This window comes from Camponotus floridanus, unplaced genomic scaffold, assembly GCF_003227725.1.
Source record: "Camponotus floridanus strain SB8 unplaced genomic scaffold, Cflo_v7.5 scaffold16, whole genome shotgun sequence".
Taxonomy (NCBI): domain Eukaryota; kingdom Metazoa; phylum Arthropoda; class Insecta; order Hymenoptera; family Formicidae; genus Camponotus; species Camponotus floridanus.
This window is the reverse complement of record NW_020229281.1, coordinates 178,122-194,330: the sequence shown is the minus strand read 5'-3', so window position 1 is coordinate 194,330 and position 16,209 is coordinate 178,122. Positions and strand designations below refer to the sequence as shown.

The 16,209-nt window shown below is 41.5% G+C and overlaps 1 protein-coding gene across 1 annotated transcript; it reads right to left on the bottom strand.

The window, feature by feature from the left end:
* Nucleotides 1–1,001: 1,001 nt before the first annotated feature.
* LOC105251303 (histone-lysine N-methyltransferase trithorax) lies at nt 1,002–15,594 on the bottom strand. Its single transcript, XM_025406971.1, has 11 exons — nt 15,304–15,594; nt 13,152–14,598; nt 12,463–13,029; nt 11,926–12,353; nt 11,422–11,583; nt 10,844–11,239; nt 5,886–10,748; nt 4,003–5,834; nt 3,441–3,603; nt 3,206–3,352; nt 1,002–3,001 (listed from the first exon to the last, which is right to left on the bottom strand). The coding sequence occupies exons 1-11, from the start codon at nt 15,466–15,468 to the stop codon at nt 2,828–2,830; spliced, it is 10,344 nt and encodes a 3,447-aa protein (XP_025262756.1). The 5' UTR covers nt 15,469–15,594; the 3' UTR covers nt 1,002–2,827.
* Nucleotides 15,595–16,209: the final 615 nt, after the last annotated feature.

Here is a 16,209-nt window from a genome sequence, read left to right as displayed (position 1 = left end):
GGCCGATTAAAATCGTAGCACGTCTGACGCTTATTCGCGTGCTCAAATAATGCTTCTGCCATCTCGTTTTTCATTTCCATTTATATTACCTCTTTAAATAATTCACTCTCAATATTCGTCGCATATAACGCATCTCTTATTATTATCAAACACTTCCGCGCACCGCAACCTACTATCTCTTACTCTAGGCCATTTTTTTTTTCATGAAAAGTGCACTTAACGGTGTCCATGGAGCACCAAAATTTAAGGGACAACCACCTCGGCAGAAATTGATTAAGCATACCAAAATATATTGTCGTTAAATTATCTCACAGAGCGTTGTTACGCTGCTATGCTATTGCAGAGACACTGTATTAGTTTTCAATATAAAATATTACTTTTGCACAAATATACATATATAGATGTACAACTATCACTGGGCATAAAAGCGTAAGTATACTAAAAGTAAGGCAAAACTGGACTTTATAAGAGGGTATTGGTACAGAATCCATTACACGCATATACAGGGTGTTTCATTTTAATGGCCCCAGGCAAATATCTCCAGAAAAATATGAGACACGGAAAAATGTTTCAGCCAAAAGTTGTTTGGTTCGAAGGGAGACGTAAGATGGTATCATTGGTTTGACCTTAAGTGAGCATGCCAAGGTCATATAGAGTTTAACTTTTTTTTTTTTTTGGAATCCCCTATTATTTATTACATATTCTTGTAGCTTATCTCGAGAGTACTTATATAAACCATAAAATATCGAGTAAAATATTCATTTTTCGATTATTCTACCTCAATACTTTTATGCACAAAATGTGAGGAATCAATTGATGTGAAAAAACATAGTTGCTTTTGAGAAAAAATATGTAATTGTTAATTGCAAATTACATATTTTTTCTTTAAAACAATTGTGCGTTTTCTTTACATCAATTCATTGGTTTATATAAAATTAAGAAATTATTTCAAGCCTCATAACTCGAAAAGTACTTGATGAAAAATAACTTAATTATAGTGTTTTTGGAAAGCTCTCGAGGTAGCTTAAGAATGTATCATGAAAAATAGGGGATTCCATTAAAAAAATCAAAAGTTGAACTCTATATGACCTTTTCACTCAAGATCAAACCAATAATACCATATGTCCCCCTCCGAATCAAACAACTTTTTGTCTGAAACGTTTTTCCATCTTTCATATTTTTTGAAATATTTGCCTGGGGCGATTAAAATGAAACACCATATGTATATACATATGTGTGTGTGTGTGTGTGTGTGTGTGTGTGTGTAAAAAAAGTAAAATGTATATGGAATAGTCTTCTATGTAAAAGCATCTCAAATATTTCCTATTCTGAAAAAGTATCACAAATGTTCACCAGTAATATTTCCGAAGACGTTTATCGCAAATAATGTCTAATTAAAATGTCTAAATAAAATGTCTAATCTTTATCGAGCTGAATAAACAAATCAACTTTTCGATAGAAATTCCTTTGAAAAGATTTATATGTACATATTATATATCAGCGCTCTCTCTTCTTTCAAAATCTTTGTCAAATAAAATATAATATTCTTTTAAAAATATATTTAAACCAATTCTTAAAACTCGGATGATATCAAGTAAAATCAACGATTGTGATTTTGGCAAGATGGAAGCACAAATAGATGCAATATCTAAAAATGTGTAACAAGAAAGAAGAATGCTATCGACTTCTATCTAGAAATTAATCTGGAAAGAGGGTGGATTATTCTTTCAATCATGTCGCAATGCAAAATAATAAAGCATAGAATTATATCAATATCTGCCAAAGTAGGTACACCTTTGAACAATATCCTTGCTGTAGGAGACTGTTCTCGCTTGCCATTCTGTATCTCTCTCCTTAATGCCTACATTCTTAATTTAAGTTAAAACTGGTTTGCTATACTTACATCAAAGACGATATATCTAATCTAACAATTACATATTTTACAAAAACATTTTAAATCTGGCCCTACAGCGGACTTGAAATGTCACAAAGTTAGTCATACACTGTACACTAAATTTAAAATTTACAAATTATTAAAATATACAATTATATCGCAGATATTATCTACGTTCTTGATAAGATTATTTATACACTATACTTATTTCGTGTCAATTTGATGGAAAATAAAGGATAATTAAATTTTCGAAAACTCTCGAAATTCTCGAAAATCTGCTACTTTTTCGTCGTGCTCTGACGCGTCGCAATCTCTTTTTATCTTTGCGATATGTTCGTCCAACAATAAAAGGGAGAGTTTTTAAATTTAACCAAATCATTTGTATATATATATACAAATTATGCAATCTAAAAGAAGCACTCGCATTTAGTGTAAAGTGTAAGATAACTTGTACACTTGTAGATAATAGATAGAGTCTAAAAGTCGTGCGCGAGAAAGCACACACAGGCGTGAATAAAGTAACACTTTCAAAAGTCTGAAGCGCATTAGTACACGCACGACTTTGTCGGATGCGAAAGCGGGGCATATTCGAATGATTTATTGCTATAGGTATATACTTGTATGTATACCCCATTAAAATCAACTACACGAACGTAGCTGTCTAAGATAACATTGTCGTAACCATCGTGTGCTTCGTGTATATTTTATATCTGGCCTTCTAATATTTAGAGTGTATATGTAATCTATATGTATTCTTTTATAGTAATAAAAAGCTGCAATCTCTGAAAATAGATTGATGATGAGTAAAATGAACAACATTCAATAAAAACGAATCCTATTCGAAAATGTGCACACGCGCACGCGCAATTATAGCACATATTTTGCATCTCTGTCGTCGGTCAGCTGCTTAGAATAAGTTGTATATACGCAGTCTCAATTGAGATATTTGCGACATCTGCGAGAGCCGCAGGTACACGGGATCTTAATGTCCTCAAATGGGAATTTGTAATCGTACGTCAACTCTTCCCCTTGAATGATGCGACGAAGAGCAAAGATCAGTATGTGTTTCTTACCCAGAATATCCACCACTCGCGAGTAACAATTTGGCTGCAACACACAATTTAATATACATTTAGCGCGAAGAACTTTTATGTATGAAAATCATTTGACTGTTATATCATCATGTAATTAAAATCATTATATGATTATAAAATTAATGAAACATCAATCAAATGTTTTATATATACATTTTCTTAATTATCTTGATCATTAAATCAATTTTTGGCAACGATTAAAAGAAAGAAATTGTACCTCGCATGAATGATTGATAAATCTAGCTGCGTTCCCTTTCATAGTGGCATCAACAACCAGGTGATCGTCAATTTTAAACATGTAACAGCCTATGTTTTTACTGTCATAGTATTTTTCTCTCTTGTCGGTCAAAGAAGATCGAATAACCTAAGAACGATTTATAATTTCAATATTAACAATTATAGCGATACTTCAATTACAATAAATATTATAATGTATATTTTTTCATCCTTACCTCACCAGCATATTCAATGACCATTTCGCCAGCCTCGATATCTCTCAAACAGAATAATCCTCTACCATGTATGTGAGAATGGTATACACCGACAGATTTTTTTGATGTTTCCTTAAGTATTCTAAAGCGCATTGCCATGGGCAGATTTGTACTCGCGACTCGTCTGAAAGCAGTATATTGCAATGATATTCGATGTGACAATACTCTTTTCTCTTTGCTTGGTAAATTGTTAATATAATTGTCTACTTATATAGTAATTGTCACTTATATAGTTTTTTTTTAATTCAACCTTTTTAAAAAAATCGCCCACTTGTTTATTTTCAATCTGAGAAACTACAGCCTCGTTAAAAAAATACATATAATCGTGGCGCATTTTTTTTATATTTTACAATACTCACATACTATATATACGTACATAGTATGTGATTACTAAAATATACAAAATGCACACGACCTTTTATTTTTTTTCTACCATTTACTAACTTCAAATCGTCGTAATTTAATCATAATCATAATGTACAATTTTCGATATTAACCTGGAGTAATACTCGACGAATTTTACCTGGACTCTGCTTCCGATATAGAAATCATCTTGGGCTGTTGCCTGTGCTGCGATGCCAACCAACTAAACATGTCGTGCACCTTCCTGCCCTTGAACGGTTCCGCTCGAACTGCTCCATTGTCGCAGGCTGCTGGCAATTCGTTTTCCATTTCGCCAGATTTCGGCGGCGATGGAATGTGAAACTTGGGCTTGTATTTGCTACATCGATTGATTCCCGGCAGTTGTTCAACTAGATAGACAGTCGCATTGTTTTCCAAGCCGAGACCCTCGGACAAGGGATTATGAGGCAGAGGGGGCAAGTTGTGAGCTCTGCGAGCATTCTGTACCGCCTGATACACCGTTTCCCAGACCTCGGTCATGGACGAGGCGGTATGGGTGAAGCCATCCTGCGATTTAATTTCGTACATTAGGATCGGTCCCTTCGCGTAGTTCTTGTGATGCGGACTCTGTTGTGGATTATTTCGCACTGGTCTAATTGATTTTGTCACTATCCTAGGTTTCTTGACGGCGACGGGTGGTGCCTTTGCCTTGAGTATATTCATCTTTGCATCAATCTTGGGCTTTATCTTATCGTCGACTTTATTCGTCTTGAGCGTGAATGTTTTAATCGGTAACAATTGCAGCGACGCGATCTGGGGCACCTGCTTCGACGGCAATATCTCCACGGATGTCACTTGCGGCGATACTTTCTTGCTCTGATTGACCGTCGCCTTCATGTTGCGTGTTATTTTGTAAGAACCATCTTGCAGTTGTTTCTGCAACACTATTTTCAACGATGTGTTTTGCAGCTTCTCCTTGTCGAGCTCCAGTTTGAGATTCTCCTTTACCTTTTCGATAGTTTCCGTATTCAGTTTGATACCGTCTTTGATGTTGTTGAATACAACCTCAGATTTTTTGATCGGCGTAATCTCCTTGATAATTCCCTTCTTTGATTCCGCGATTTCTGGCTCGGCTGGCTTGAATACCGGTTTCGTAGGTTCTTCAATCGCTAAATTGTCCTTCTTGACCGGATCCTGCTTCGGTGTCACCGCTTGCATCGGTAGTACCCTGTTCATCGGTCGACTGGTCGGCATGTTATTGCTCGTTGGCATTGATATCTTGTTTTGCACAGAGGTGGCATTGACGATCGAGTTGTTACCGCTGACACTACCGTTCACGATGCAATTGGTGTTCGGTACAACGGTACCGCAGCTCTTGTGAACACTATTTACATCATGGCTCGACTTGTTATTTACAATTGGATTCCTCTGCGCGATAATATAATGATTCGGTAAGGGCGGTATCTTGGACGATGATATGCTCGACTTGATCATACTGGTATTCTCCGATACGTGTTTCGAGTCGAAATAGGGCCGCACGCTGTTACTCATCGGTTGCTCAAACAGAGGCTCGGTGATTTTCCAGGTGGATCCGTGATTCACTTGCGTGATCGGATTTGGTCGTACCGCAACGCGAGGTATCGTCGGTATCGTGTGTGGCGGCGACAGGGGTGACAGCTTTGTGGGCGACGTCGCAGCGACAATGGTAGTATGTACGTTCAATGGACACACATCCGCCACTTGAACCGACGTCATCGATTGTTCGACGCTCGTATTTTGACACGATATCGGCGACACGGCATTGCATGGCGCGACGCTGTTGAATGCTCGTTCTTGAGTCGCCACGGATATGTTGATCTGCGGCAGCGTCGTAATCGCTTTCACCTGTGGCGATGATATCGATGCTGCTGTTGGAACTGGCGCTAGTACCGAGACTGGCAGCGCAGGTGCTAACAACGACGACGATGATGATGACGACGACGATAACGATGATGACGATGACGACGACGACGACGACGACGACAACGACGACGACGACGACGACGACGACGACGACGACGACGACGACGACGACGACGACGACGACGACAACGATGACGACGACAACGACGACGATGATACTAATGATGTTAATGATGATGGTAGAGGTGGTGGTGGCGGTGGTGGCGGTGGCGGTGGCGGTGGCGGCGGTGGCGGTGGTGGCGGTGGCGGCGGCGGCGGTGGTGGTAATGATGCCGGTGTCTGTTGGTTTACTACCACGTAACCATTAGGTACCGCTGGCACGCCGCTCACGCTCTGCATGCTTGCAACGTTTGGTACGCCGGCAATGTTAGGTACGCCGGACACGCTCGGAACGCCTGATACATTTTGTACGGCTTGTACCGTCGTTACCGTAGGTACAGCTTGCACGTCCACGATAGGCTCCATCAATTTGGATGCTTGAAACACCTGAGTCGTTGTTTGGTAACTGCTGGCCAACACTTGAGGTACCGCGCCCGCCATAAACTGACTGGACGACATTACTGTATTGCTAACGATTGTTTCTAGACCATAATACATTGGTTGATTCGACACAAACATGCCACCGGTTGGATCGGCAAACATTTCAAGCGTGGGCGTGGAACTCAACAATAGTTGTTCCGATGATATAACGCCGCACTGAATCGCGCTAGGTTGTTGCTGAATGATAGTTCCCAACACCGCAGGTTGTGTCGGTGTAATCTGGACACTCGGCAGTATCGATATTCCGCCATTCTGCAGGGTCAAGAGATTGTCGGCGGACGGCGCTTGTATATAAGTGGTGCTCGGTAGCAGGGAATTTGTAGCGATTAACTGCGGCGGCGACTTAAAGCTGGCTTCGTGTTGCCCACCGCCGATTGTCGTAATGTACTGCAAGTTTTGGCCCGATTGCTGTTGCAGCGTTTCCACATAAGCGGACATAATTCCCGGCGATGCTACTTGTTGAAGAATCACTGTCGGTCTTTGGGTGGTCTGTTGCAGCTGGATGACTGCTGGTGGATGGCCGCTCTGTATCGTCGGCTGAAATCTGGCGTGCGCAACGTTATGCGGCGTCTGCACAACATTCTTCAGGATATGCTGCTGCTGCTGTTGCTGCGACTTGATGCTCTTAGTCCTGGACTTGGCTATCCGCGGATTCTTCGACTTGGAGGAAGCTCGAGAAATTGCTTGCGCGTTCGCATGAACGGATTCGTGAGCGGTCTGGACGGCCATAGACGACAACGTGGGCGACACTTCTGGACTGGAGACAGTTTGCGAATTCGTGCTGTCCGGCGAATTCATCGGCGTATTCACCATACCGTGCGCCGTAATGTTGGAATCGCTGGAGACGGACGGTGGATCCGTAATCTCCGTTATCTGCACCGTGCTTTCCTGAGAAGGTAATACTGCTGCATTCGGCAAGGTGGTGGTCCTGCGAGTGTACTGGGTCTGTACAATCACGTCGTTGGACGTTAATACTGTCTGATGCACGGTCTCGACCGTGGCATGCGCCGTATGGATCTGCGGCGTAATGATCGCCTGGGCGATCGGTTCGATTTGAATGTTCGGATGAGGCGACGGCACGGATGCCTCGATAGGCGACGTTGCCTGGATGTCCGTATAATCGGTTGTCAAAGTGTGACCCTCGGACGGCGAGAGGGTGATAAACTGTGGCGAACCTACGTTTGGCGAGAATCTCGATTCCGGCGACGCCAGCTTGTTGTCCATGGTCTCCGAGTCGCTGTCGCTGGTGATCATAATATCGCAGTTGGTCAAATGTCGATTGTAACTGTCTTGGGTGCGATATGTGCAGCAGCATCTTTTGCAGGTGACAGGTCGATCGATGTGATGCTCGAATGCCGGCGATTCATACGGAGTATGAATCATTCTCACCGCAGAGACATGCTGCGACGACACGCACTCATCGTCGCTCGAGATATCACCCGCGCCGTCCACTTGAGGAATTTGCAGATTCAATTTGAGATTTTTCTCTTTGAACAAACTTCCCGTCTCGAGGTGCTGCAAGGTGCTGCATCTGCTAGAAGGAGCGACTACGTGGTTACCACCGCCGCCGCTTCTCACCTTTTGTAACTTGTCACCGGCATTGCTGGAGGAGACGTGCGATCTAATAAAACCGAGGATACGCTTCGAGTGTAAAAAATTTGCGGATCGTGTATACAAGTCGAGATCCTTCTCCACATTTGATTCGCATTCGGACGTGTGCTCGTCATCGTTGATGCCGTCCAACTGCGGAATCGATTCGGATATATGATTCAGACTCACGTTCTTCTCCTCGGTATTGTATTCCGGTGAACTACACTCGCTAGCGCTATTAGCATCAATTGATCCATCGACCTGCACTATTCGCGGCTGCTGTTGTCTCGGGTGCCAAAACAATCTCTTGTGCTCTTTCGCTCCTTCGTCCCTAGTTGGCAATACGCGGCGATTTAGTCCGGCGGAATCTTCGATGCAATATTTCAACTCACGCACTGAATCGGATAATATGTTGGGCGTATTTCCTCTTCCCACGGCGACCATGATGCTCTCCGGAATCCTCAGCTCGTGAAACATGGACGCGCGTTCGTTTTGTGAATCTAATACAATGAGGCCAGTTTCATTTGGTTTGGCGTTGGATGGATTTCGGGGTAATTTCCGTCTCTTTATGCCAGGACCATAGGTGTTGTCTAGTTTACAACTCCAAGTAAGACTGCAGGAGCGCTGATGATGATGCCGCTGGCCGCCAACGATCAGCGGATTATTCGACATCACCTCTGATTTAGATCGTTTCAGTTCTCTACCGCCGCGTTTTTGATTCTTCGAATTAAATAAATCATCCACGAGATCTTGAACCGCAGTCTTTGCCTCCAACCGTACCCAGAGATCGTTGTGCGTTCCCAATTCCAACACAGACGGATCCATTTTGGAGATTTTACTTTCCGGCGGTTTTGTCGTCTCCTCCATCTCTGACGGTAACATATCATCCTTAAATAGATCCGCGATAAAGGTACTGTCATTTTTCAAGTCCATAGCTAAAAAATCCTCGTACGACATTTTTGGGAAAATGTCCTGCATAGAGATTCCGTCTAACAAATCGTGCGGTAAATCCTCAAATATAGCCTCCTTCAGTTCTGGTGGTAAAAGATCCGTGTTGCTTTGTTCCGCCAAATTCTCGTCAACTTCTTTGCTGCACACTGTATCGATGAGCGTATCTAAAGTCTGTTTAACAGCCAAATAGTCGACTTTTTGCGTATCGACTGATATTTGTTCCTTTTCTTGCTCCTTGGTATGATCGATGGTGATGTTATTTTCCATATCGGACGTGATATCCGGCATATGTACCTGCACATAAGTTCTGATGTAATATCTTACAATCTTGTAAGGATTCACTGTGGACCAATAGAGCCTCGAGCATTTGTAATCGCACGGTATTATCTTCTCAGTCGTGTCAGACAATTCGGGAACAATGGTCCCTAGACAGTCGATCATTAGAGAGCCAATCATTATCTTAACCTTATTAGGTTCCGCATACTTTTTCCTCTTACGATCTAATTCTACGTATATTGGCCGCTTCAAACTAAATTCGTTTTCGTTTTGTAATGATTTGCGAGGAAAATTATTCGAATGCGAAACGCAGAATACTGTTTTATCATCGTTAAAAGTGAGCCCGATATTTCTCGCGCATGGAAAGTGAAAAATATTGCTACAGTTCTTCGCGCAACATCCGATACTCGCGCCTTTCTTGCCGCATTCCGTGCAACGGATCAAACGACCCCTCGAAATAGCGCTGTGAACGTTTTGCAACGACCCGTCAATCTCCTCAAACACCTCGTTCGACCATAGTGCACAATTTGCGTGCACCCATTCGTTTTGTCCGCAATAAAACAGCCTGCCCTCCTTCGTCTCCTGTCCGTCGCTCAAACCTTTGCATAAACAACACGATCTGCTGTCTTCGACATGGATATTATACAGATTTATCGTTTTCGTTGCGATCGCTTTCGGCGCCTTTGTCACTTCCTCCTTCCACATTTCTAGAATAGGATCCTCGAACCTAGTCAGAGGGATAGTATAATCTTTGCTAATATCTCTGGCAGATGTATTTGACGTATCGTCATCATTGTCGTCATTTTTGAAATTTTTTGGAGTAAACCAGGGAAATACCTCTTGTAAAATTTCATGATAAGTTTCCGTCAGATCCTTTGAACCGGCGCAATTGATCACGTGCTCCATATCACAATGAAATTGCGACAGCGATTTGTACTCATTGCCATTTACCCTTTGTTTTATCGACATTAAAGTGGGCGAAGGTCTCGCGATGATTTGCTGCTCGGAGCAGCGACATTCCATAATGTTGGAGGAGATTAACGATTCCTGATTCGTCCAATCCTTTCTCTCAACGTCTTGCAAATCTTTCGGAACACAATTCTTCACCCTAACCGAGCATTCTCTCAGATGAAATTTTTGTCGCAGCCGTCGCAGACCTTTTCTACCGGAGCCATCTATCGAATGTTCCTTTACATCGGATTTGATAGCGTCTCGATAATTGATATTCGAGTTTGAGTCGATATCCGTAGATTTATCACCGTTACATTCTTCCAACTCCTCGTTTTCTTTTGTCTCGCTCTTGTCTTCTCCGGGAAACTCGAGTCCCCTTACAGTTGAAACTGGCCTGCATAGACATTCCTTCCTGGGACTCCACTTGAGAGCCATGCAAATCTTGCGGTTTTTACTTAGGGATTTTATGACGTTGATAAAACCTGCCTTTAATTCAGCCTCTATGGCATTCCTCCAGACAGAGTTTATGTTAGAGGAGCATTGGCTGCACGTAAATTCGATCGAATCGGGTAAATAACTAAGTATCTGGTAACGCTCATCGGAAAGGCCTTCGCAACGGGCATGTACCCAACAAGAACACTCGCTACATTCCATCATCTAAAAAAAAAAATGCAGTACAATCGCAATGTAAATTGAAGATGTGCAATCTTAAAAATGCCATCAGAAATAAAAAAAACATGTTTATATTTTACCTTTGTATCGAAATCGTTTTCGTTGTAACATCTTTGACATAAAGGACAATAATTGCCTTGCTGTCTTAACTTAAAGCACATGGAGCACAGAGGTAAATTGCCTACGTGAACGTTGACGCCCTCGCTACCACAACTCTTGCACTTGATACAACTCTGACAAACGTAGGGTCGATCAGGATTGTACAATCTCGAGCTAACACCGGACTTGGACAAACATGAATGGTGAAACGACTGACGACAACGTATGCAAGACAATTTCGGACCGGATCTGAGATGGCAGGATTGACATATTGTACACCGGGGGCAACACCAGTTTGGCTGTGCGCAAGCATTCCACTCGCTGGGTTCCAAACAGAAAGCGTGATATGGCTCGCAACAGCATTGACAGTGAATTAACTGCAAAAAAATGGTTGTTATGTCGATAGATGTTCTCAATGATATATATATATATATATATATATATATATATATATATATATATATATATCGTATTTTACTGTTACTTATAATTACTACATATCTTTGTTATTCATCTATCAATATGATAAAATCGATACTATTCGATACTGTTTATTTACCGGCTCTTTGCCGGCGCTCCCGCATAGATAACAAATAGCAGGTATGTGAAACAGCTCAGAACCGATAAGAGCAAACCCTTTCGCCCCAACTTCCGAAGGATCGTACTGTTCCCAGAAATCTATGGAAACTGTATATAAGGTATCTGTATCTGCCTTAGACATCTGCAATAATTTTTGTATCATTTATATTACAAATTAAAATTATTATTTCATAGAATTTAAATTTGAATCTCATTCCCTGCATATAGTAATGAGCTTTACATTTAAAATTGCAAATAAATAAAATTAAATATAGATAAGTTATACACAATATTAAATTTGTAATTAATTTGTCACGAAATAAAATTTACAATAACTTATAATTTGTTTCTTGTTACCTTAAAAAATTTGTAGCTTTTTTTGTTATTAGCAAACTAAAACTGTATTGTCTAAAAATTTATTTTCATTGGAAAATATCTATATATACATATATTCCATGTCTGAAAGAATATTAAAATTTTTTACCACTGGAAAATGCGATGTTGATACAATCTGTTGCGGTTTTCCCCTTCTTGAATGTGATTGTTGTGCCACATTAAGATTAAAATTATTATCTTCGTTATGCTTATGCATTTCCTTCTCTTTCGTTACTTCGTCTTTCTTCTCTATTCTCTCTAGTTCTTTTGCCGATTTTGGAATGTTTTTACCGTGTTCGTCGTCTTCTTTCGCGTCTGCAGTTGGGAAAGTTGCAATAGGTTGTCCAAGAGCGACACTGGCACTTCGACAAACATGTTTTACTCTCGGTCCTTTCAATTCGACTCTTTGCCTAAGAGATTGCGGATACTGATTATTAGTGGAGGAAGCGAGCACTGGACTTTTAATTTTCCTTCTCACTTTAATCCTATTATTTTTTCTCCGTTTTTTATTCGGCGATATACTCATCGAAGAATCAACTGTAAAATACACAAAACTGTTATTTGACATAAATTCAAATAAACATACAAAACACTTTTGAAATATACAACAAAAAAAGGATATATGATGTAAACATAACTGTCTTACATTTGTCTATCTTTGTATAGAGAAAACTTCCGGCACTTTGATAATTCGTTTCATTCTGTCCCATTTCGAAATTTCTCCAACCCATCGCAGACTTGAACAAATTTCTTTCCAAACTGTCTTCCGAGGGCCAACTGAGTTTACACTGAGGACCTAGCTTTTGTCCCTGACCATCTTCGTCTTGACCAAAGGGCAAGGAAATACTTAGAGGGTCTCTCATTAATGGTGGTAACAATGCGTTTAAACCTGTTCTCAAAACAGGTGGAATGTTGTAACATTTCAAACACATTTTCAACCAACACGCCGGGCATCTCGCTTTATAAACGCATCTTATGTTCCATTGCTGGCTCCTCACAACGGGCGGGACTAAGCAGAGACCATCGCCTTTATGACACTGAAGAATAGGAAGAACATTGTTTGAGGATTTAGCGCAAGCTTGACGCTTGATCATTTTGCTTATAAACTTGCGGCAAGACTCGCAACTATGAATACCAAACTTGCGCGCCTGTTTCACGAATCGGTAAAATCGTACAGCGCCACAAACACCGCACTTTATAGTTCCTGTTAAACCTAAAATGTTGAAAACGAGATAATTACAATTAGAAGACGGAAAAGTTTCATCGTACGCGATATTAATATGATAAATAAAGAGCTTCAAATTTTTGTTACAGAACGAAAAATACAATATATACCTAAATTAGTGTTTCCACCCACGGTATTGCTGGTGCTTGACGTTGAAAATGGTCCTTCTGTTCCAGTCAAACATTTATTATCCAATTTCAATCTCGCTTTTCTCAATATCACTTTTCCGCCATTGAGTTTCATTCCACTGAATTCAGATTGCTCGCTATCCGAATGATTACTTTGCTCGTTTTCGCTTTCGGACAAATTGCTTTCCGTTTCAAAATTATTATTCAACGCGTTAACCACAATCTTGTTACCATTTTCGGGCTGATGCTCGATTTTTGCGCAATCACCTTCCAATAATCCGGCACCATTTTCGAAGCTGGCTGTATTATTTAAATCGCTCGCTACCTCATTTTGAGTTCCCGATCTCGTTTGAACCCTGGAAGACTCAAAGTTTGGAACATTAGAATCAGGAAGAACTTTTGTAGGAATAGAAATCTGTTTCTGATTTCTGAGAACTGCCGATTTCGTAGTTTGTGCCGCTCTGCTCGAGTTTTGCAAGCATTCCTGATTATTATTAAAGTTGTCGGATGTATTGTTTGATACTTTATTCTTACACGATACAGTATGGGATTTCTTTACTTCTCTACAAGTGGTTTTTGATATTTGTGCGTTTTGAACAGAACTCGCCGATTTCTCTATATTTTTCACTTGTCGAGGTACAATCTCGGCATCAAAGGCATCTACGCTCTCAATCACTTTTTTCGATTTATTTCTTGCTTCTTTATCTTTAAATTTTGTACATGATTTATTAACTACATCTGCTTTCAGTTTTGATTCCCGATTGCTAAACTTATCCAAATTTAATTTAGCCTTTTTTACATGCATACCAATTTCATTCTCGCTGTGTTCCGTACCAGAAATCTCTTCCAATTCTTCGATAAACCTCTTATTTGGTTTTATAACCCTGGACGAATGCACGCTGCGAACGGGTAAAACAAATTTTCTTACAGTGTTGGACTTCTCTCCAGAGTGCAACACCAAGTTGCGCGAGTTACTTCCATTGGATTTTGCCCTTTGAAGCAATCTTTTCGCCGTACTGTTGCGTAACTGTCTAGTTCTTTGATGCTGATCCAAGATGTTGTTCACTGATTTTAAAACTGGATTTGCCAGATAATTAGCAAACTTGATAGTCTTGCAATTTTTGCGATTTTTAGCTCGGCGAATTTTTGAAGTATCTTTAGTATTCAAGTTTGTAACTGCTTTCGCAATGTCTCGAGGCGGTTCTGCATTTGTATCGGCAGGTTTTTCCACATTAGTGTTTTCGGTATCTGTGGGAGAATTTTTAACATCTGTAATGTCCTTTTTCGTGTTTGACTGTGGCGCATGATTTTTGACTGTAGTAGAGGGTAATTTATCCGTAGTGTTTTCTGCATTGTGTTGCTGCGTTTTTATGTAAGATGCAGAAAGATTAGCCTCTTTAATGCTAAATCCATGGAACGGTGGATGTTCCTATAAAGAGAAAAATTATTTATATATAAAAATGACAAATTATAATTAACAATTATATATGTGTGTACGTGTATCGGGGGGATTTAATAAATTTGCATCGCAGAGTAAATAGATGACTTTTGAATTACATTTACTTTCTTTACGCATGACAATTTTGACAGCTTGCTCGCTGTCAAATCTAAATTCTAAATTGACAATCTTATCAGTCTCTCGTTGCGAAAAGATTATGAAACGCAAGACAATTTACAAAATATATATAAATACATATTCTTGCATCGAAGAATAGCACAAATTGCAACGGATAAAAATGCACAAATTGCTATTGCTAAATCTGACTCGTGGACAAGGGAGACAATGCCAAAGTGAGAAGTAAATCGTTGATCGTAAACAAAGTTACACACGTCGTGCACCTGCCATTCCGCGATCGCGGTCGACCTCCGCTCCGACAGGATAGGATAAGGTAGGATAGTAGAGGTTAACTCGCGCGTTTACGCGAGCCCAAGGCTCGTCGCCCGCGCATCAAAGATCCACCGTATGTGTTTTCGGCGCGGCTTATCGGACGGCGAGCAAATCGGATGTACCCGCGAGGACAGGTTACGGTTCGCGACGCGACGCTGTCGAGCTCGCACGACCTCGGCAACGGCGAGGCAACGACGACGACGGTAGCGGCGGATGCCTCGACGCGTCAATTTCTTGCCCTCTCACCTTGTCGTTGTCACCGAATGTTTCGTTGAACAGGGAAAGTCCGTAGTAGATGTTCTCGGCGACAGTTACCGGATCGTTTTGCGCTGCCTTAAGCTGGCCGAGCACCTTGATCCGTTTCCTGGTGGCCGTCTTTGGCGGCTTCCCGGGAAACTTGGACCTTCCCATGTTCACAGTTTTCAACGGCAGACCTCAACCTCGGAGCGAAATTCCGCTTCCATTTTACTCGCGATTCGTGCCCACGGCCGAGAGGTGCACCGACTCTCTCGCGTACACTATAATACCGACGTACGCTCTCCGACATACGCGCGTATACACGGCGCATACACGGCGCGCGCGCAGACACACGCACATGGAGGACGGAGACCGCCGCGCCGCGCCGCGCCGCGCCACGCCGTTCTCTCTCCCTCTTGCTCGCTCCCTCCTTCCTTCCTTCCCTCTCTCTCGCGTTCGGCCAACGTCGGCCGCGCTCGGTCCCGGCCGCAAAATACGCGCGTACTTGTCAAACAGGGAGCCTGAGCTACCAAGGCGGGCTACGCCGTTACACGATCCGTGCTCGTACCCGTCGTCGTTCCGGCTATCGCGACGACCCTCGCCGCCTTCGCTCGTTCACGAATCTGCGATAATCTGCATTTCGACGTAATCGCAAGATAGAAATGGCGGAATCGAGAGTAAGTAACGAGAGAGACTCGCATTTTTCAACATTTTCAAAATTCCCAACGACGCCAAAATTACTTTTCCACGTTGTTCGTGACGATGGAAACGCGGCAATAAAGGATGTAGCGGCATGAAGGATGTATTTCTTTCGCAAGTACTCGAATTAAACTTTCGCACTTTGAAATTATTTATACATATATGCGTGATTATATAAAGTTGCGCAATCCAAATTTCAATTGTGCGAAATTTGAT